Below are 22,587 nucleotides of genomic sequence, written 5' to 3' on the forward strand. Positions count from 1 at the left end.
TGATGAAAATTTATATTATAATTTTTTTTTTGTCTAAAGTCACCAAGGATATTTTTAGAAAACATAAAAATGCTTTGTGTACTAGATACATATACATCTGCCATTGCAGATTTTTCCTAAAATCACTAAAGGTACTGTACATATACATCTGCCTTGTCGTGATTCTTCTGTTTATTTCCTATGCATCAATCTATGTTTAAACTGATAGTCTAGTTTTCACTTGTGAAAAAATTACAACAGAAAACAAGAGAAAATCTATTTATGCATCAATACCACTTTCACAAAAATGTAGAATCTCTTTTGCAAAAAGAGAAATTTGAATAATGTCTACTATTGGTGCTGTTGGAATGACTTCAGAATTCAAAGAGGACACTAATATATTCAATAGTAAATCATTTGCTGTTTATATAATATCTCACATTCAATTCTTTCCCTTTTGTGCATGTTTCAAATGTTAAACATCAATGAATATCCAAAAGCTTCCTAAAGTAGTGATATGTTTACATTTAATTGTAAGTACTTGACATTTTGTATGATTTTGTTGTATTTGCATCTAGAGATGTCACAATCTATTTTCACTTTCTATTACTAGTTATTGACTTTGTGTTTCTGCATGTAACAACAGGAAAGTTAAACATTTTTAATGGAAGTTTTGAGATTCTTTCTATTCAACAAAATTGGAAAATTTTTTCATTTTATATTCTTGAAATATTTTATCTCAATTGGGAATGAGGCTTTAGTTCTGTACATAAAATAGGAGCTGAATAATCAAACTGGTATATTGGATATTATAAGTTTTTTATTTTACTAAAAAATTTTTCAATTTAATATTTTCATTTTTTTTGTTTTACTTATTTTATAATTATGTCTATAATGGAAATGAAATGGATAAAAAATGTAATGTTTAAGACAGTTTTGTGTTTCAGGATTATACAAAGGTTTTTATTTTAGCTCTAGAAATTTTTTAAGTTTTCAGATTATATATTACTGCAGGTTATCCCATACTAAAATATAGTACTTCAGTTCTAACCTGGAAAATTTCAGTGTAATATTTTCATATACAACACAATTATTGGGCTTCAATTTTCAAATTACAGACCTATAAATTTCCACTGACAACTGTCTGTCTGTCCTTCCTTAATTAATCTCAAGAATGGAGTTAGATAGATGAAAGTCAAGACCAGATATGGAAAGCTTAGGGGTAGAAGGCGTCAATTAACTCTATATGAACTTATGATGCAAACCGAATGTCATGTTATTTTAATTCAAAAATTTTCTCCAGAACAGTTGGAACTCTGTTGTTAACAGGAAAAGTATTATGTAAAGGGGCAACACATTAATGAACTATTATTACTTAAGTATGTAAAAATTTATTACATTTCATGTTGTACGAGGGTTTTACCCAATTCTTTAACCGTGTCAGAGTGAATCCGTGTTATAAAAGTACCGTGTTATACGGGGGATGGTACCAATTCTCGAACCGTGTTAGAGCGAATCCGTGCTATAAAAGTACCGTGTTATACGGGGGATGGTACCAATTCTCGAACCGTGTTAGAGCGAATCCGTGCTATAGAAGTGCCATGTTATACGGGGGTTACCTGTATTAAAAATTTCATATATTATGAAATTATTAATATTATCTTCATTCTATTTTACATATAAATATGAAATATAACTTTTCTTGACAGATGTCAACTGTCATACACCTCATCTACTAGTGTGCCTAATTTCCCCGTCCGAAATAATGTGCGACGTCCTGTTTCCAGCCATTTTATACATTCGCGTTTACATTTTCGAAAAACACTGTCCTCCAGATGTACTTGGAAATGTACTGCCATTGCCTTTATATTTCTGACAATAGCACTTCTTACGGCACTGACATATTTCATTGGTAAGTAAAATATATATATAGAAAATCCTCTTTTTCTAAAAAAATTCCTGTTAGTACATATGATGACTAAAAATAAGTTTTGTTTTAGGAAAAAATGTAATAATAACTGAAACAGTATTTAATACCACTGATTATTAAATGTAAATGTACCCATATACATTGTAGCATTTAGAGTATTTTCCAAATTTTTTGTATATTCCAGTGAAGATCTAGTGAAGTTCTTTCCCAAACTCCGTCTCATTGAGTTGGTTTCCATGTGTATCACGATTCAATGTAGTGATCCAGGTTCAATGGAAAGCACACCTCCACACTCAAATTGATAATATTTACAGATTCTATATGCAGAAGATACAAGTTCGAAAACATAATATATATACAGGATAACAAAGTGTGGTGACTCACATACTCTATTGGTTTCTGGGAACTATTAAACATTGGAGAGGCCTCAGTCAGCTTATGGAGTTGGCTCAACTGCACAGTCAGTCCAGTCTCCGCACTAACCTGTCCTTGAAATGTTTACCAGAGGAGAACACTCTCTCCTCTGGTAAACATCTCAGAGGGCGTCCCAAGTGCCTGAGAATACCGTGTACCAGTCTCTTGCCCTTCTCTCCCTCCTCTCTTGTTTGTTCCGCAATTTAAGGGTTTTTTGGACAGAAACTTCTGACCAATCACAAACCTTTCTTGCCCGAACAGCTTTAACCTAGGTTTGCTGTTATCTGACGAGAGTCAAGCTTACAGTAACGTCTGCCGCTTGTTTACATTCAGTTGTTTACCATATGGCAAATGGTCTATCGTCTGACCACAGGTGGGTGCAATTGACAAAGTCAACGCTTCCTTTGTTTTCCCTCTGTTTACAAGTCAACACCTTACAAGTGGTATATTACCCGACCATAGGTGGGTCCAATTGACAAGGCCGCGTTTCTTTTGTTCCCTCTCTGCTAAAAGGTCAATACTTAAAATCCCCATCTGCATTTTCTTCCATATATCTCATTTTGAATTTAATGTCAGTTGCTAAATAACACCCTTTTAGTTATCTTTCTTTTTCAAAGTATCATCATTTGTGTTTTTCCTTATCTCACTACTTGACACAAATGTATCAAGAACAGACAGTATTGTCCATTCATCAAAAGATGGCCTCTGACAAATACCATGGCCCAATAGGGTAACCCAGTTTGTCTCATTTGTTTTTATTGTGCTAGTCACCAGACTTCTGAACATATAGAATTTTTTAGCTGAGCAGCTGCCAGTACTATATACAATACCAGCTATTGATATTTTTATGCTATCTACTCATATGTCATACCAACACATTCTGACTGTAAAATAGCCTTGCATATAGATATTTATCTTAATTAATAAATAATTTCAATATTTTTGGATATGGAGGATGTAAAAGACATTAAGAAAATGTTTATAAAACATAATTATAAAATTGAATCACATTTAAGAAAGTAGTTTTATTGGTTTCAAGACAAGGCCATGAATGAGAATTTAACTTTCAAATTCTTATAATTAAAGAAATTAGAATCATATTAGTGAATTAACTGTTTGAAAAATTAATACATATTTACAGAGGAAGCCAATTATCTATTTTATAATTTTGATTCATGTCTGTTTTACGGAGTTTACTCAAACTTAAGATTTCTTAATGTAACAATAGAATATGTAAAATACATATTGGAAATTATGATTATTAAAGTTTCCTAATCACATTGTAAAGATATAGATTGATAATAAAACTTCTAGTATCTTATATATCCATAAATTATGTAATGCATATATGGATGGGTGGGTAAACAGATAATCATTACAATATATTACAAAGGAGTGGAGATATTTATAAAATTGCTATGTAATACTAGGATCTCAACCCTTGAGTAACAGAATGATTCAATTTGTTTCTGAAGTGTTGCATAGAAAACTATACTGTTTATGTCACTGCTTTGTACTATACATTATATATGTAATTATCAACAATAAAATAATGTAACATTTAGTACCCCATGCTGTGTATCATTCCTTCATACAATTAAGAGGGTTAGTTGAAGAAGTGTTATGTAAGTTTTGGGTTTTATATGTGTGAGTATATTATGAAGCATTACAGTGGATGTGACGATAGTTGAAAAGATAAAATTAGCATTATATAATTTATGGACAGTCCTTAAATAATATCTTTATTGTATAAAAAGTTTAGAGTGTAAAAAATAATAAAAAAATTGGAACAACTATAGTTATTTCTCTATCAAAATATCAGTTCTTCAAAGTATTGAGAGAAATTAATATTTGTATCTCTGGTAATAGTCTAGATACAAATAATAGTTTATATCATTCTTATATTCTTTTGAAAATTTTAAATGATAGAAGTTTTATACTAAAATTATCACACAAACAAATAACAATTACTATAGAGTCCCATAAACTCGACTTAATGTGGACTGAGAAGGTGACAAGTTACCAAAATGACAAGTTTCATGGACTCCTGTGTTAACAGTAAAGAGAGAGAAATGAGATTGTGTTAAAATGCAGGTCAAATTTGACTATCTTTTCATTGGAAGGAGTGTATTGCCAACTGTAGCAGAATTCTGCTAAATTAATGAATTTGTTTAACATACAGTGGTATAGTGATGATGCTAATCTAAATAGCAAAATTTTTGTATAGGTATTATATGTGCAAATTGATACCGGTATACATGTTAACTACATATCATTAGCAAATATTCCTATTTAAATTTTAATTAAAAAAATGAAAAAGTATTGGCTATTCAGTGGCTACTTTCAAGTTAGTGGCATTGTGGCATTTTTCAGTGGCTCCTTGGTAAAAGGGTTATATTCTTTGTTAACATGTGGAATTGATGATATTATCAAGTATCACCAATGAAGAATGATAACTTATTTGATCCTAGAGTTAAGTTATAGATGTAAAAATTAGATTACATGTATTTTGTTTTTTAATGACACAATGAGTTTTATGGAATGTCCGGTTATCAAGAGTTGAGTTTCAGGGACTCTACTATATCTATTTTTGAAATCAATAATAGAGCCTTTTTTAAATATATATAATATATTTTACAAAAACTATAGATTAAACTATCAATATTATTATAATAATATAATTAATTTTAAATATTCTGTTATCTGTAAATTGCAGCTGTTACTGTATTAAACTGGCAGTATGCTAACAAGCAGCCATGTCCAGTGATGGTTGAAGATATGGGTCTAGTGGATGACAGTAAAGATGTTAAAAGTACGTATCAGGATTCTTGGAAAAGAGGTAAAACTGGGGTTTCTGATGGATCCATAATTCGTAAAATCCGTGAGGTGGGTGATGCTAATTTGTCAACCGAGTTTGTTCAAACTACTACTACCACTTTTCCTTCTCTTCCCATCAACACCACTGCTGATTTCATGGATTCTGGCAGCGGTGAGCATGCTTCTCTTGTTGTCCCAGAAACTGGTAGAACTGGTACTATGGAAGCAACAAGGAAGACTGCTTTAGATCTTGAAGCAGAAGATTTATTGCTGGTGTCAAAAGAAACATTTTCAAAACAAACAAATGAAATATCAAAAATCCAGGTCAGTGATAATAATCCATTAACTACTGTTCTCAACAGAAAAAATGTTACAACAGATATTTTAAGTAATGCCACCAATGCCACATCCATGGATGATCAGGATAGTGATGTTCGAGGGTTGCAGCATGATTCTGCTGCTGTTTCTGTGCCATCCAAAACTGATAATAATGCCACTGACAATGAAATTTATTCTGTGCTTAATGAGCATGAATCTATCCAACCTATATCTATTTTGATACCTCCAGCAAATTTAATAGTAGGCAATGATCGAGTAGAAGTCAATATGGTTGAATATGCTAAACCTGAAGTGGCACCAGGTGGAGGCATTGGTAAAGGACCAGTATTAATTACCCGTCCAACAGAAGTGAGCTATGGTAATGTATTTGCAACTACAGTGGAAGATGAGGAAATATCAATTCAGCTACATAATGCAACGCAAACAGAAGAATATTCAACATATTCTACTGTAAATTCATATATAGATAATTTTTCATTAAATGCATCAACAAATTCATCTAGTATTTGGTTAGAAAAACTAAATTTAAGCATTACAGAATTATATGGATCAGAGACAATATTTAGTGTTTCTTCAAGTTTATCAGGAAATGAAGTTTCACAATCTACAGAGGAAATCATTTTACAGACTTCAATATTATCTAATATTGAAGAATCTCTTACACAGTCACCAGGAGAATCAATAACTAAAATTGATACAAATATTGTTATGCCAACTGTTATACAAACAGTTATTCCTAATGAAAGTAATGAAACAAGTAATGATGAAAATTTAGTTAGTAAAGTTTATGAATCAACTGCAGTATTGGATCTGTCTAATGAATCATCAACTGATGTTCCTTCTTATGAAGAATGTTGTACTTGTGATATTAGTACTACTGCATCATCAATAAATGAATCTACTGATAACCTAGTTACAACAGAAGAAACTACCGAAATATCTACTGATCACAGTAAGTAAACTTGCATGTTGGATTAATGTTGCATTTGTCAACAATGCTAACACAATACTTGCATGGCTAACATTTCATATCAATCTTTTGCATGATTTTGGTATCCTAGTCAAAACTAGTAGATGTTGATATGGTCATTAATCTTCTAACAGGTGAGCTAATAAGTAATTATTTTACTAAACTTATAATTTTCATATAATAATAAATAATCAAAATAGTTTTTTTTTTTTCATTTTTCATTTTCTAAACAAATATTAACTATACTAATACTACTAAAAATATTCTGGTTTATAATCAAAAATAATTATTTGTATACTAAAATTGAAGTTAAAGGGTTTAATATTAAAATATAAATTTATTTAAAATATTTTGATTGATCTTCTTTTAAAAATTGTAACAAATAAAATCTTTCTATATCAATAATTTTATTAGAATTATTGAAGAACTTCAATAATCTTACTTGTTTTTAATTAGATATACAGTATATAAAATTGAAATTTTATAAAATTAATTGATAATATTAATATACGATAGAATAATTTATTTAAATATTAATAAATATTCATTTTTCAGAAAATCCAGACACTCATAAACCTACATTGAAATCTGAATTAGTTACATCTGTAATTCAGTCAAGTTTTAATTGCATTTTATTTATTTATTTAATTTTTGTTCTTGAAACTGTTAAGTAGTTCTATAAATTTTACAATACAATATGCAAGTACTGGTGCTCAGGTCATTATTATTCTGTAACTTAAATTTTTCTCATTAGAGAGAATGAATAAACATAAAATTTCCAAATTTATTCGTTTTTATTAACTAAATATAATAAACAGTTAATAGGTGTTAATGAAATATTTCACAGAGGGATTTAAAAATTGAATTAAAATTTAAGTTCAAGTAGTAAATGAAAATATAAAAACTGTCAATTGGTGTTACTGGAAAATATGTTTAAGCAACAAGTACAAGCAATTTTCAACAGTATATATTTGTATGTATGTTCCACCTGCCATATTACCTGAGGAAGACAGTTATATACTGTCAAAAGTGTTTGTAATTAAATGTATTTGCCAGTAACACCAATAAACAATTTTTATATTTTTGTTTATTTTTAGTAAGTGGTGTTGCTTGTTGTTTTTATCTCATTAAGTTCAATTAGTGGTCCAATTTCTTTTATATCTCAATAACTTGGAGAATTTGTATTTTTATGCATTGAATAAATGTTTTATACTCATTAAAATATAAGTTTATCTATTATATAATACCAGTCTGAAACAAATTATATGTGATTACAATACAGTGGGTGATCGGTTAACGAATATAATCCGTTCCAAGACTTTGTTCGCTATTCGAATAGTTTGTTAACCGATTATCGATTTACCATAGGTTTCTATGGGAATTTGATTAATTCGTTCTGGAGACTGCAAAAAAATAAAAAATATATACTTTCTTACTACGTTTATTCGTATGTAATAATAAAAATACATATACAGTGGTACCTCAGGATACGAACGCCCCAACATACGAAATTTTCAGGATACGACATGAAATTCGAACATATTTTTGCTCCACGATATGAACAAAAACTCACCATATGACATTACATTAGTTTGCAGCACCATTTTTTATTCACTTCTGTTCGTTGGTCTCAGTCCGCATGTTTGCTTCGTCGTGGAAGGATCTCGCTCGATAAAAGAAATCTTGAGGTATTATCAGAAAGTGACTGATTTTATTGAAAAGAGACATCCCAAAAGGTTCACACTAGCTGTATTGCTGCTCAAAGTAATGACATTTGCCTAAGTAATTTTAGAAACATTTTAAATAGTAGGCAAAGCCAAACCTCTTTGGATAGATATTTTACCAAGCAACCTGTATCCAGTGGAAGTGAAGGAAAGAAAGCAAAAAGCAGTGAATAAAAATTTAAAATATATATATATATAACAACACTATTTTTTTTAATCTTTTCTGAGTTATTTTTAAGCTGTTGTTACATTATGCTATGTAAGTTAAGTTTTTGTATCATTTCCCTTCTCCCTCTCTTCTGCCACCAGTTTACACCTCCACCGTCGTCTATCCTCAAAGGTAAAGTGAAAATAAAACTACATTATTTTTATCAATTATTATTCTATTATAGTTATTTATACATTTACAACTACAAAAACGCATTTTTCAGTGTTTTCCTTACTATAGTTATTTTTTTTAATGTACTACTTAGCTTTAATTTGAGTGTGTTTTTCGTGTTGGAATGAATTATTTGGTTTTACATGTAATCGTATGGGGAAAAATGATTCACCTTACGACATTTTCATGATACGATCTCAGTTTTGGAACGGATTAATTTCATATCCTGAGGTACCATTGTATACATGGTCTTGCATTTTTATTAGTCATGTTTTTTCCATTTGTAGGGGTTAAAGAATCTGTCCAATGTCAATTGTTTTTCTGTCTTCTTCATGATTTTTCAGAAATAATTAATAGCATCGTAATTGTAGAGATCCCTAGGCTTATTAACCTCAACCTGGTTTGAATGCCATTTTAAGACTGTTGTTCTGACATCCTCCCACTTTTTCAAAAGATCTTTAATAGCAGCTATCAGCATAAATCTGCATTTTCAGAAGAAAACATAAAAGAATTGTTTCTGTCAGAAATATAGAAGGCTGGAATTACAAGGGAGAGTTTCAAAGTTCAGGGGAATACTATCTGATCAGTATATACTGGGTAGAACGTGGATGTTGACATCTCCTGCACTCTGAAAAGTTTTGAATTGTTGCCTGAAGACAATCGGTATTCGTTATTTTACGGTGCTTCTTCTTGTGTTTGTTCAGTGAAGTGTTCGTTATCCGAACATGTGTTTGTTGTCTGATCATAAAAATCTTTTGTGAATGTGTTTGTTATCCGATTTGTTCGTTAACCAATCACCCACTGTATTTCAGATCAACAGATTTAAAGACATGAATTTTATAACAGGATACAATTAATTGAAGTTTTTAAAAGTAATCATCATTAGAAAATTATATTGAGCTATGAGCTGCAGGATAGATTAAAATTGAAAATGATGGAAATGAAATAATAAATATTTTTAAAAAAATAAAATATTATGCAAGAGATTGAAACCAAATCATAAGAATTAAAATAAAAACATGTTNGTTCGCTATTCGAATAGTTTGTTAACCGATTATCGATTTACCATAGGTTTCTATGGGAATTTGATTAATTCGTTCTGGAGACTGCAAAAAAATAAAAAATATATACTTTCTTACTACGTTTATTCGTATGTAATAATAAAAATACATATACAGTGGTACCTCAGGATACGAACGCCCCAACATACGAAATTTTCAGGATACGACATGAAATTCGAACATATTTTTGCTCCACGATATGAACAAAAACTCACCATATGACATTACATTAGTTTGCAGCACCATTTTTTATTCACTTCTGTTCGTTGGTCTCAGTCCGCATGTTTGCTTCGTCGTGGAAGGATCTCGCTCGATAAAAGAAATCTTGAGGTATTATCAGAAAGTGACTGATTTTATTGAAAAGAGACATCCCAAAAGGTTCACACTAGCTGTATTGCTGCTCAAAGTAATGACATTTGCCTAAGTAATTTTAGAAACATTTTAAATAGTAGGCAAAGCCAAACCTCTTTGGATAGATATTTTACCAAGCAACCTGTATCCAGTGGATGTGAAGGAAAGAAAGCAAAAAGCAGTGAATAAAAATTTAAAATATATATAACAACAATATTTTTTTTAATCTTTTCTGAGTTATTTTTAAGCTGTTGTTACATTATGCTATGTAAGTTAAGTTTTTGTATCATTTCCCTTCTCCCTCTCTTCTGCCACCAGTTTACACCTCCACCGTCGTCTATCCTCAAAGGTAAAGTGAAAATAAAACTACATTATTTTTATCAATTATTATTCTATTATAGTTATTTATACATTTACAACTACAAAAACGCATTTTTCAGTGTTTTCCTTACTATAGTTATTTTTTTTAATGTACTACTTAGCTTTAATTTGAGTGTGTTTTTCGTGTTGGAATGAATTATTTGGTTTTATGTGTAATTGTATGGGGAAAAATGATTCACCTTACGACATTTTCATGATACGATCTCAGTTTTGGAACAGATTAATTTCATATCCTGAGGTACCATTGTATACATGGTCTTGCATTTTTATTAGTCATGTTTTTTCCATTTGTAGGGGTTAAAGAATCTGTCCAATGTCAATTGTTTTTCTGTCTTCTTCATGATTTTTCAGAAATAATTAATAGCATCGTAATTGTAGAGATCCCTAGGCTTATTAACCTCAACCTGGTTTGAATGCCATTTTAAGACTGTTGTTCTGACATCCTCCCACTTTTTCAAAAGATCTTTAATAGCAGCTATCAGCATAAATCTGCATTTTCAGAAGAAAACATAAAAGAATTGTTTCTGTCAGAAATATAGAAGGCTGGAATTACAAGGGAGAGTTTCAAAGTTCAGGGGAATACTATCTGATCAGTATATACTGGGTAGAACGTGGATGTTGACATCTCCTGCACTCTGAAAAGTTTTGAATTGTTGCCTGAAGACAATCGGTATTCGTTATTTTACGGTGCTTCTTCTTGTGTTTGTTCAGTGAAGTGTTCGTTATCCGAACATGTGTTTGTTGTCTGATCATAAAAATCTTTTGTGAATGTGTTTGTTATCCGATTTGTTCGTTAACCAATCACCCACTGTATTTCAGATCAACAGATTTAAAGACATGAATTTTATAACAGGATACAATTAATTGAAGTTTTTAAAAGTAATCATCATTAGAAAATTATATTGAGCTATGAGCTGCAGGATAGATTAAAATTGAAAATGATGGAAATGAAATAATAAATATTTTTAAAAAAATAAAATATTATGCAAGAGATTGAAACCAAATCATAAGAATTAAAATAAAAACATGTTTTTTTCCTTCAGATTAGATAAAATATATAGATATTTATTATATATATATTTTGTTTAATTTTAGATATATAGCATTATTATTGTGATTACTTATAATATTTACATTTCTGACATTTTAACAGTTTGAAAAGGCAGTTGTGAATGTAAAATTTAAATCACTAGTTTTTAAATATGTTTAGTGATACTGAAATAATGAAAAATTGCAATATGAGTTAATGAATATTCTATTTTTAAATAACAGAAAATTATATGTAAAGCATTTTGTTTATTTAAAAATATATACATTTAATACATTGAAGAAAAATTAGTTTTATTAACAGTTCTATTTATAACTTAACAACACCAATTGTTAAATTATAATCTATATATTTATTAATAAACAATAGTTAAACTATAAATTGCCAACTGATAAACTATAACTATTAATAAATATTTATAAAATTAGGCATGTAATTAAACTTTCTTTCTGTATTTCTGCTGATTTTCAATTTCATATTTACATTAATAAATATAGCTTTGATTTTATTCTTTTTAACTTCAATTTTATAATAGGAAGTCTATTAATTTTAATTGAGTTAGTATTAATCTGAAAGTAAAAAATGAAAAAATTTAAATAAAGATTTTATCTGTATATCTAAAATTGAAATAACTCGGACTTCATTTTTAAATAACACTTAAATCTAAGATAAGAGTCACATCCAATCCATAAAATGACTCTTATCTTAAATTTTGGAAACTTAAAATAAAAAATAAACCTTACATAAATTATTTTATGAAAGGATTATATTGTTATTTAAATTTAATTATCTAAAAATTTAAAAAAGAAAAACTAATTATTTAATATGTTTGTAATTTAAATAATTAAAAACATTGGTTTAAGAATATTTTAATTGCTGTAATATGAAAAAGAATATACTTTAATCAAAAATAATTTTTAACATAAAAAAGAACATAATATTTGTTTTGAATGATAAAGATAAATGATGGATTTGAAAATTATTGAAATTTATCTTTTTGTGAATTTTATTTTAATATGAATTAATATAAATTTTCATGTAAAAGAAATATATTATTGTTTTTCAAAAATAAATTAAAAGAATTTAACTACAAACATTTTTTTTTTAATTACTATATCTAAACATTATGGTTATGTAAACTATCTTTGAAGATGAAGATACATTAGGGATTAATGAAAAATAAAATAACAAAACTCATTCAAAATAAAAATAACCACTGTTCTTTTAAAACTACATTGTGGTGTTAAATTATTAAAATATAGAAAGATAAATGTAAAATACTCAAGCTTTTAATCTCTCAACTACTTTCAATACATTTAAATATGTTTTCAAGAGAAGAAATGAAATAAAGTAAATAGAATAGAATACCTTAATTTCTCTTTTAAGTTATTCTTTTTAAGTAAGTATGGAGATTAAATGCTTGAATATTTTACATTTATTTTTTTTATATTTTAATAACGTAATGTCACAAGACAGTCTTTTAAAAAAATTATTTTAAAAATTTCTTGGGAATTAATTTAACTATGTATGTATTTAGAGATAAATTTTTTAAAAATTTTGTTTAAATCTTGGGTTTTTGTTAAAAGCATAAAAACATTCTTTTAGAAGTCTTTTGAACTTTTATGTAAACATTTTTTGGAGATCAACATCATTAAAAACTCAATAAATTTATTAAATTAGAAATCATTCTGAGTCATTCAAGAATTTTAGTTTTTTTCTAAATTTTTTAATTTAAACTTGTGAACTTTTTTATATGAGCTTTTAAATTATTTGCCCATGTTTATTAATAAATATATGAATTTATGTAATTTAAGACTGATTCTGTTGTAATAATCATAGTAATAATTATTAAATTACAAGTAGAGATAATAAACAATATTATTTTCATGAAAAAAAGCTTAATCAAAATTCAAAACCATATATTTAATGAATCATTTAACAATATTAAAAACGAATTCAATTTTTTTCAGAACGAAAATTTTTAATAACTTTAAGCACTTTTAGGCTATGTATTCACAGCCAAGCATTAATTAAAAGAAAAATTTATTAAAAGCATTTTATTTTGGTATTGAGATTATAATTAGGTTTATAATTAAAATGTCTCTTAATTTTTTTTATAATTTTGAATTTTAATATGATTAAAAGAACTTATTATTAAACATTATTAGAAATTTTCTTGTGTTTCTACATAAATATTTGAGAAATTTAAAAATTACCATAATAAAAGAATTGATGGTAAGTGAATTATAATTTTTTTATTAATAACATTATAATGTTGTAAATACTTTCTCATTATCAAGATGCACAATAATGAGAATGATTATTTCAAAGAATTAAACTTATTTCAAATTTCTCAAAAAGAGAATAGCTTTAGATATCCTAGGTGATATGATATAATTTGATATCATAATTCTATGAATATTCATTGACAAATACTACAGTTTTTATCATAATTAAAACATTAATTAAATTGCTAATAATATAAACACATTTAAATTAAAAGTTAAAATTTGTTAATATTTTAGGTCCTTCTTCTTTGCCTTCACAAACAATGCCTCCCGTTGGTGAATCATTTTCAGAAGTTCAAATTGGAAAAAAATACACTCAAAAAATTTCATCATTTGGTCATTGGAATATTCAGTTTCTTCAAAATAGTCCCTCTTTGGTTAAATTTAATTATTCGGTACCAGAGGGTGCCAGTATTGGTATATACGGACGTCGTAATGGAATTCCATCACATACAAGATATGACTTTGTAGAAATTTTAAATACTAAACAGAGGAGGACTTTAAGGTCAGCAAAGGTAATATATTGAATAATTCATTTTAATATGAATATTTACATATATTTAATGAAAAGGCCATTAGTTATACATTCAAATTTTAAAACTTTTCTTTTAAATTAATATAATTTTCTATTTTATTGCAGCATTATTTATTGTGATATTTTATTATTTTTTAAATTTAATTTAGAATAGTATTACATTATTATGTTATTCTGTATTAAATGTTTAGAATGAAAAGACTCAAAATTATTAATAAGCCTTTTAAAAATGGTTTTAGAATTCTAAAAATTTAAGGAATAGAAAAAATACATGGAAATTTATAACTATATTAGTATTAGTGGAAAAGTTTGCAAAAACAATGATGTATATAGACAAGAAACCCAAATTATCAAAATATTTATAAATGACATTTTCTGCAAAAATGTTATTTATATATCTTGTAATCATAATTTTTAAATCATTACATAGTTTTAAAGATAAATGTCACATTGAATTTTAAACCAGAAAAATGTATAAAATCAAAAGTAGATCTATGCATATTTCAAATTTCATTGCATGCAAATTTCATTATAAAAAACATTCAGTAGTAACATATATTATATTAATTATTTTATGATGATATTTTGTTTTTAGTATTTGTATTTATTTTCAGAATTACAAGTTAAAACTTATTAAATTTGTTCTATAATTTTTACTTTCGTTGCTGTTATTGAATGCAACATAAGGAAAGAATTGTAATTGGTTACATTTTGACCTCCGTGGTATTTTGCATTTCTCAATATTTTGGTACTCCAGGAGCACAAAAATGTAAGGAAAAAAAACCTTACAAAATCATGTATGTATGGTTGTCTAATTTGCATTATATCTCAGAACTGGATAAACCAAAAATTTTGAAACTTGGTAAGTTTATTTCTTTAATAGCCTGAATCCCCATAATATACAGGGCATTGGGGTTATTAAATTTTTTTAGGTAAAGATCATGACATGGAGAGAGAGAGAGGGGGTTCATTTATCATATGTCATATAGGGTCAGACTTGATGAAAGTTTTACTTGTAATTCAAATTTATAATTTATTTAATTAAAAACTCCCTTCTACTGCAAAAATAAGTCTTTTGCCTTTTTATAATAATTAATAATATAAAAATTATTTTTTAATAAAATCATAAAAGATGACATTACAGATAAATTTAATTTTGTATATTATGAGTTCCAGGAAAAGTTGTGCAAAAGCTCTTGCCAGTTTTTCTTTTTTGTATACTTACCATATTTACATATGTATAAGCCTCACCCTGTTTATGAAATGATATATTTGGAAAAAATAAAAATCTTAGAATTTTGCCAAGGGATGAGAGTAGAGACATGGATATACAGTAATATTGTGTCGAGACGCCATATTATTGTATACGCGCTAGTCGTAACTCTAGTATTAAATATTCTTCTTTGTGTTCTTTGTTTTCTCGTTTTTCGATCTTTCCATCCTTCACTTCCTGTTCGTTGGAGGGGGGTGACACCGTTATGAGAATGAGGCAAGGAAGGGAGTGTTTGCCCCGAGGTAAACAGGGGAGAAAGTGAGCCAGTCAGGAAGTAGACGAGCCAGCGAACGGACGGTGTTCATGGANAATGGAAATTAAACTAATCTTAATACAAGTTATTTTTTAAATACTTCTAAAATTATTTTCGTAAATAAATAAAAATGCAAGCTTATAAAATTTTTATTTCTAATAATAGCTTTATGATGATACCAATGACAATGATAATTTCAAAGAATGTCTTATTGTCATGAAACATTTTATCTGATAAAATTATCTTTTAAAACTAAAAAGTTTGATACAATTTTATTTATGTTTTTTAAAAATATTTTCTAGAAAATATTCTGTAAAAACTGTTTTAAGTGTTGTTATATTGTTGAATTTAGTTTGTGTTTATTTAGTATTTTTATATTTTCAGTGCAACATTCTTGTCATTTTTGGGTTTTGTATTAAAAAAATGTTAAATTAAATCTCAATAAAGTTAGAAAAATTATTTTAAATTATTGACTTGAAAGCAAAATATCCAAAATAATAAAGGTAATTTTATATTATTGTACAAATATTAAAAACATATTAATTTTAAAGTTGTTAATATGAACTGATTATAGTAGATGAATATACATGGTGTTTTTTAATATACTTGGAAAAATTTACAATGAATACAAGATGCAAATAAAATAAAAATTAATAAATTTAAATGTTTTTCTAGGTTAAGAATTTTTACTCAACATTTTAATATTGCATTTAGCAAGTACATTTATTGATGTTTTATGTCATATTTAACAGTAGTTCATCTCTGTCTAGTGTGGGATGCTGAGTAACTACTACTACTTTACATAACAAACTATATATTTATAATAAAATATAGTTTTTTAATTGAATATAATAATTAATGTATAATTAAATTAAATTAATTTAAGATTCAAAATTTTTGTCTTTTTCATATTAACATTTAGAGGGCACAGACTACCTGCTTTAGCTTACTTATCACTAAGCAATTCCTGTGAAGTGGTCACACTGTTTGCAACAGCACTGCTGTCTGAAGCATTTCATATTATGATTCATGAGAAACAGTGACCAAACAAGTGGAAATTAGTCTTAGGAGATGGCATTGTACTGTCTAACAATATTGTTGCAGGAAGGCATATGATACAAACTGTCTTAATAGAATCATTTTTATTTCATATACTGTTTTGAATAGTATTGGTTTTGATGAAAAAATTAATTTTAAACATGTATAATAATTTATATAATTACTGTGTAATAAAAATAGAGATATTATTTTGATTTTATTTTGCTTTAGGGGTGCTGCAGTTCTACAGTGTTTATCATGAACAACCACTGGTTATATTACTTTTATAAGGATAAAGTATACAAAAATACTTATCATATCTATTAAATATATGATAAAATAAAATTTAGAAAGTATGTAAAACTTGGCAATGAAAAAATTCAAAATAATTATAGATATAAGGATACATATTATATATATGAAATGCCACAAGTTCATTTATATGTTAAACATTTACAATATATGATAAATTTTATTAGAAGTTAATAAATTATATTTTAATAAACATTCCTTTTTGTTTGAATGTAATATCTGAAAATGCTTTCTTGAATATTATGCAAAAGGATTTATTCAATCATAGCAACTTTTTGTTATTGAATTTTTTATATATTATCATGAACTAAATTTTCTTATATTAATGTATTATTGAGTTCTATGAATTTTCCTTATTTTATTAGTTTTTTTTTATTAATACATATTGAATGTATTAAATTTATTTTTACCTGCAAAGTATGAAACCCTATTAATTTAAATTTTCCATTTTATTAATTAAAAATTTTATAATATGCTAATTGATCATCATTGATACAGTAGAAGCATAGAAAATACTTCTTAAATCTATATCTAATAATAACATCTTATTTTCATGTATAATGTATTAGATATTATTTACACATTCATTTTTAATTTTTTTTTTAGGATACGTACTTCAGCATGGAATTTGTGCAGTTTTTAGACAGAGGTTTATGGTATATTTCTGTATATAATGATGGAGATAATCCTCAAGAAATTGATTTTGTTCCAATTGTCACAGGTACTACTATGATATTTTAAATTTTAAAGATGGCTTGAATTATTTCATAAACAAAAGAAGATAAATATATTCAATTAAAGTTTTTCAAAACAGATGAAAAACTATTATCTTTAACAATATAATTTAAAAAAATTTTTTTTTAAATATAAAAATATACTATACTTACTTAAATGTAAAGTTTATCTATGAAATTGAAACTGTGAAAATAGCAATTTGGTATTTATAGAATATTCTTATAAAAATCAATTACTAATGGTATACAAATCATATGAATTAAGAGAAACACATTACAAAATCAATATAAAATGTTTTAACAGAATTTTATAAATAGTATGGAAACTATCAGAATAATGTAATTTATTTATAGGAATTACAGTTATTTTAAATAGTATATTAGGAAAACAAAAACTTATTAATTCCAAATTATATTTTGAAATTTTTAAAAAATAAATGAGGAAGATATAAAGTAAAACTTATAGATAATGATTTTAATATTTAAATTCATACTTTTAACTGTCAGACTAACTCAATGACTAAAACAAGCAAGCTAAAAAATTATTGTAATTACTGAAATTATTTTGTTTATAACTACTTTAAATAAAGTAGTTCCTAGTCTTTGCTTGCTTATTTGATAGGTAAAAAGCAGTAGTACAAAAATTCATTGATAATGATTCAGTGAATTTTGATTTTAATTAATGATTTATTGATAAGGACATTAATTGCAGAAACTCTGTTTACATTATATCTGAAGCCTTTAAAAAGAAAATAAGATAATGTTTTGTGAATGTTTTATGTCTTGACTGCTTGACTGATTTTATCAAGAATAAATGCATTCAAACTTTATAAACATTGGAAAATAACAATGTCAACAGAATTCTACATATCAAAAATATATATGAACCATTGCAAAAGAACCTCAAAATTTAAAGATAATAGAAATAATTTAGTAGAAAAAAATTTTTTTAGGAATTGATGTGTATAAGAATATACAAAGTAATAAATAAATTATATAATAGTGAGATGCTATTTATAAGTTGCTAGTTGTGCCAATGTGAATACTGCATACACAAAATATTGCATGCAAAATATAAGTTCTTATTTGGGAAATTATTGCAGACAGAAACTGGGACAGACTATTATTTGGATGGAATCTTTGTGACTGGGTCAGTGGCTAATATAAGTGGTTTTTCTGGTTCTTTTTGGTTTCTATTTGAGTTCACTTAATTTTTTTAGATTAGATTGCTAGAATAAGGAAACATAACATTTTGTGATCTGCCACACTGACTGCTTCCTGGGAGGACTTTCTAGAGAAACTAGTCTCAATTTAGATTTTAGAGATGTGAAGAAAATCTGGAAAACTTCATACAGACAGCCTCATTGATCAGACACAGGCCCGTGATCAACTACTGGTGTTTAGTAGTGGAATTAATATTTAATTTTATTTCATATTTAAAGTTTTCACTAATTTTTATAGTTTGATATAAAAAAAAGTGAATGATTTTATTGAAGAACACACACATGCTGATGAAACAAACCATTCAATGTAAAATGACAATGCTGCAGAATCATTTTGAGAACTTTATGAAGTTTTTTATATTGTTATATGAATTTAAAATATTTCACATATACTGGCATTAAAAATAATGTGTTGTTTTTTTATTTAAAAATTCGTAGCAATAACAATAACATGTTAAATGTTTAACACATTATTAGTTAATGGTGTAGTTTTAAATATGACATGAAGTAGTTCATGTTTAAAATTGAGGAATACTAAAAGAAGTTATGGTCATAGAAATTATTAAAAACACTCAAAAGTAATAAAGGGCAAACATTTCTGGAAGGTGGGCTACAGGGCAAACAGAGGAGGGAAAGACAAACTGTTTGTCCAAAAAGTGAACAGTTGGTATGTATGCTGTTGTCATCTCTTTGCAAGAACCAAAATAAAATTTTATACAGAACATATTATCATTCATCATCACAAATTATCATATAGTCAGCTGCACATAGCTTGCCAAATCAAGTTGTTGCTAGACATACCAGTCAGCATTCACTGTTGTCATAATTTCAATCAATTGTAAGTCGCAGAAGTCATAAGTTAATGAGTACCTGTATATGGAATTGGAACAGTATTGGATTAAGGAGATTGCTTGATTATTAAAAGTAAGAAGCATTTAATGGCACATGAACAAATTTGACAGCATAGAGTCAACTGTTAAAGATGCAACAAAACACAAGTTGGACTTCTGATCAAAACATCCAAGTGCACTGCAGTTGCTAATAATCAATATTGCCGAGATGACAGATTTCCGTAAATTTAGTGGGAAATTAAAGTGACTGTGGGGAGTTTAGTGGGAGTATTTTGTGGGACTGATTTTTAATGTTTATACAATATTTTGCTGTAAGATACTATTCATTTTTTGAATGCCATAAGATGACAAGCCTAACAATGAAAATTAATTTGAAGACATAGTCTGTCAGAAATTGATAACCACCATTTATTCAGTTCTTGTGTTCCAGAATACAAACATTTGATGTCCTGACCTTTCTTTTTAGGCTGCTTGGCCATCAAGTTTAAAAACTAAAAACATTCCTTTAAAAAAACAGAAAATATCCAATTAAAATTACAAAGTTAAAATTGGAACTGGTGGATCTTACAGACATCTTTGTTTTTCTTTCCATCCTTACCACTCTGGGATTTTTGAGCTTTATATCTACTGAGGAAAATGCACTGGTATTCTGGCAAATGTTTGTATTCTGGAACACAAGAAGTGAATAAATGGTGGTTACCAATTTTGGACAGACTGTCTTTAAATTAATTTTCATAAAATTGCCATCCAACAAAATTCTACAATTAAAGCCTAACAATGTTAAATATCATGCCATGTTTAGTGGGAATGTGTTCAAATTTAATGGGAACTAGAGTTTGAACTTGTGGAAACATGTATGACTTGACAACAGTGATGGTATTACCAAAAAGTCCACTAATGTCAGATTACTGAATGTGTCAAACTACCAAGATTGTACTGAATTATTAATTTGTTTTGAAATAAATGCTTCAAAAAATATATTACTGTTTATTTCTATTTAATCATTATTTTGTTTAATTAAGAGTAAATATTAATATTTATTTTCTGTGTATAACTGATATATTTTTATTCTAGATGAATCCAGTTTACCTTGTCCTTATGATTGCCATGGTCATGGAGTATGTGTTGTAGGTAGCTGTGTATGTGATGCTGATTATGCTGGAGAATCCTGTTCCAATAGTAAGTAGAGTATAAGACTTTTATAAATTTAATTATAAATTATATAAAATTTTTATTCAGTAATATAAGTTTGATGGAAATGTANATTTGTTAATATTTTAGGTCCTTCTTCTTTGCCTTCACAAACAATGCCTCCCGTTGGTGAATCATTTTCAGAAGTTCAAATTGGAAAAAAATACACTCAAAAAATTTCATCATTTGGTCATTGGAATATTCAGTTTCTTCAAAATAGTCCCTCTTTGGTTAAATTTAATTATTCGGTACCAGAGGGTGCCAGTATTGGTATATACGGACGTCGTAATGGAATTCCATCACATACAAGATATGACTTTGTAGAAATTTTAAATACTAAACAGAGGAGGACTTTAAGGTCAGCAAAGGTAATATATTGAATAATTCATTTTAATATGAATATTTACATATATTTAATGAAAAGGCCATTAGTTATACATTCAAATTTTAAAACTTTTCTTTTAAATTAATATAATTTTCTATTTTATTGCAGCATTATTTATTGTGATATTTTATTATTTTTTAAATTTAATTTAGAATAGTATTACATTATTATGTTATTCTGTATTAAATGTTTAGAATGAAAAGACTCAAAATTATTAATAAGCCTTTTAAAAATGGTTTTAGAATTCTAAAAATTTAAGGAATAGAAAAAATACATGGAAATTTATAACTATATTAGTATTAGTGGAAAAGTTTGCAAAAACAATGATGTATATAGACAAGAAACCCAAATTATCAAAATATTTATAAATGACATTTTCTGCAAAAATGTTATTTATATATCTTGTAATCATAATTTTTAAATCATTACATAGTTTTAAAGATAAATGTCACATTGAATTTTAAACCAGAAAAATGTATAAAATCAAAAGTAGATCTATGCATATTTCAAATTTCATTGCATGCAAATTTCATTATAAAAAACATTCAGTAGTAACATATATTATATTAATTATTTTATGATGATATTTTGTTTTTAGTATTTGTATTTATTTTCAGAATTACAAGTTAAAACTTATTAAATTTGTTCTATAATTTTTACTTTCGTTGCTGTTATTGAATGCAACATAAGGAAAGAATTGTAATTGGTTACATTTTGACCTCCGTGGTATTTTGCATTTCTCAATATTTTGGTACTCCAGGAGCACAAAAATGTAAGGAAAAAAAACCTTACAAAATCATGTATGTATGGTTGTCTAATTTGCATTATATCTCAGAACTGGATAAACCAAAAATTTTGAAACTTGGTAAGTTTATTTCTTTAATAGCCTGAATCCCCATAATATACAGGGCATTGGGGTTATTAAATTTTTTTAGGTAAAGATCATGACATGGAGAGAGAGAGAGGGGGTTCATTTATCATATGTCATATAGGGTCAGACTTGATGAAAGTTTTACTTGTAATTCAAATTTATAATTTATTTAATTAAAAACTCCCTTCTACTGCAAAAATAAGTCTTTTGCCTTTTTATAATAATTAATAATATAAAAAT

General features: G+C 27.0%; 1 protein-coding gene across 6 annotated transcripts in view; it reads left to right on the forward strand.

The window, feature by feature from the left end:
* LOC111622523 (teneurin-m-like) overlaps positions 1-22,587 on the forward strand; it is a 320,210-nt gene that overhangs the window by 230,648 nt on the left and 66,975 nt on the right. For 5 of the 6 annotated variants that reach the window (XM_023364928.1, XM_023364935.1, XM_023364940.1 and 2 more), the window contains 5 exons: positions 1,689-1,891; positions 5,040-6,431; positions 13,919-14,196; positions 17,699-17,813; positions 20,975-21,079. In XM_023364928.1, coding sequence (XP_023220696.1) covers positions 1,689-1,891; positions 5,040-6,431; positions 13,919-14,196; positions 17,699-17,813; positions 20,975-21,079 — 2,093 coding nt within the window. The remainder of the gene's footprint in view (positions 1-1,688; positions 1,892-5,039; positions 6,432-13,918; positions 14,197-17,698; positions 17,814-20,974; positions 21,080-22,587) is intronic. The other variant, XM_023364961.1, reaches the window with a different exon arrangement.

This window comes from Centruroides sculpturatus, unplaced genomic scaffold, assembly GCF_000671375.1.
Source record: "Centruroides sculpturatus isolate CEXI.00-Female unplaced genomic scaffold, Cexi_2.0 scaffold23, whole genome shotgun sequence".
NCBI lineage: Eukaryota > Metazoa > Arthropoda > Arachnida > Scorpiones > Buthidae > Centruroides > Centruroides sculpturatus.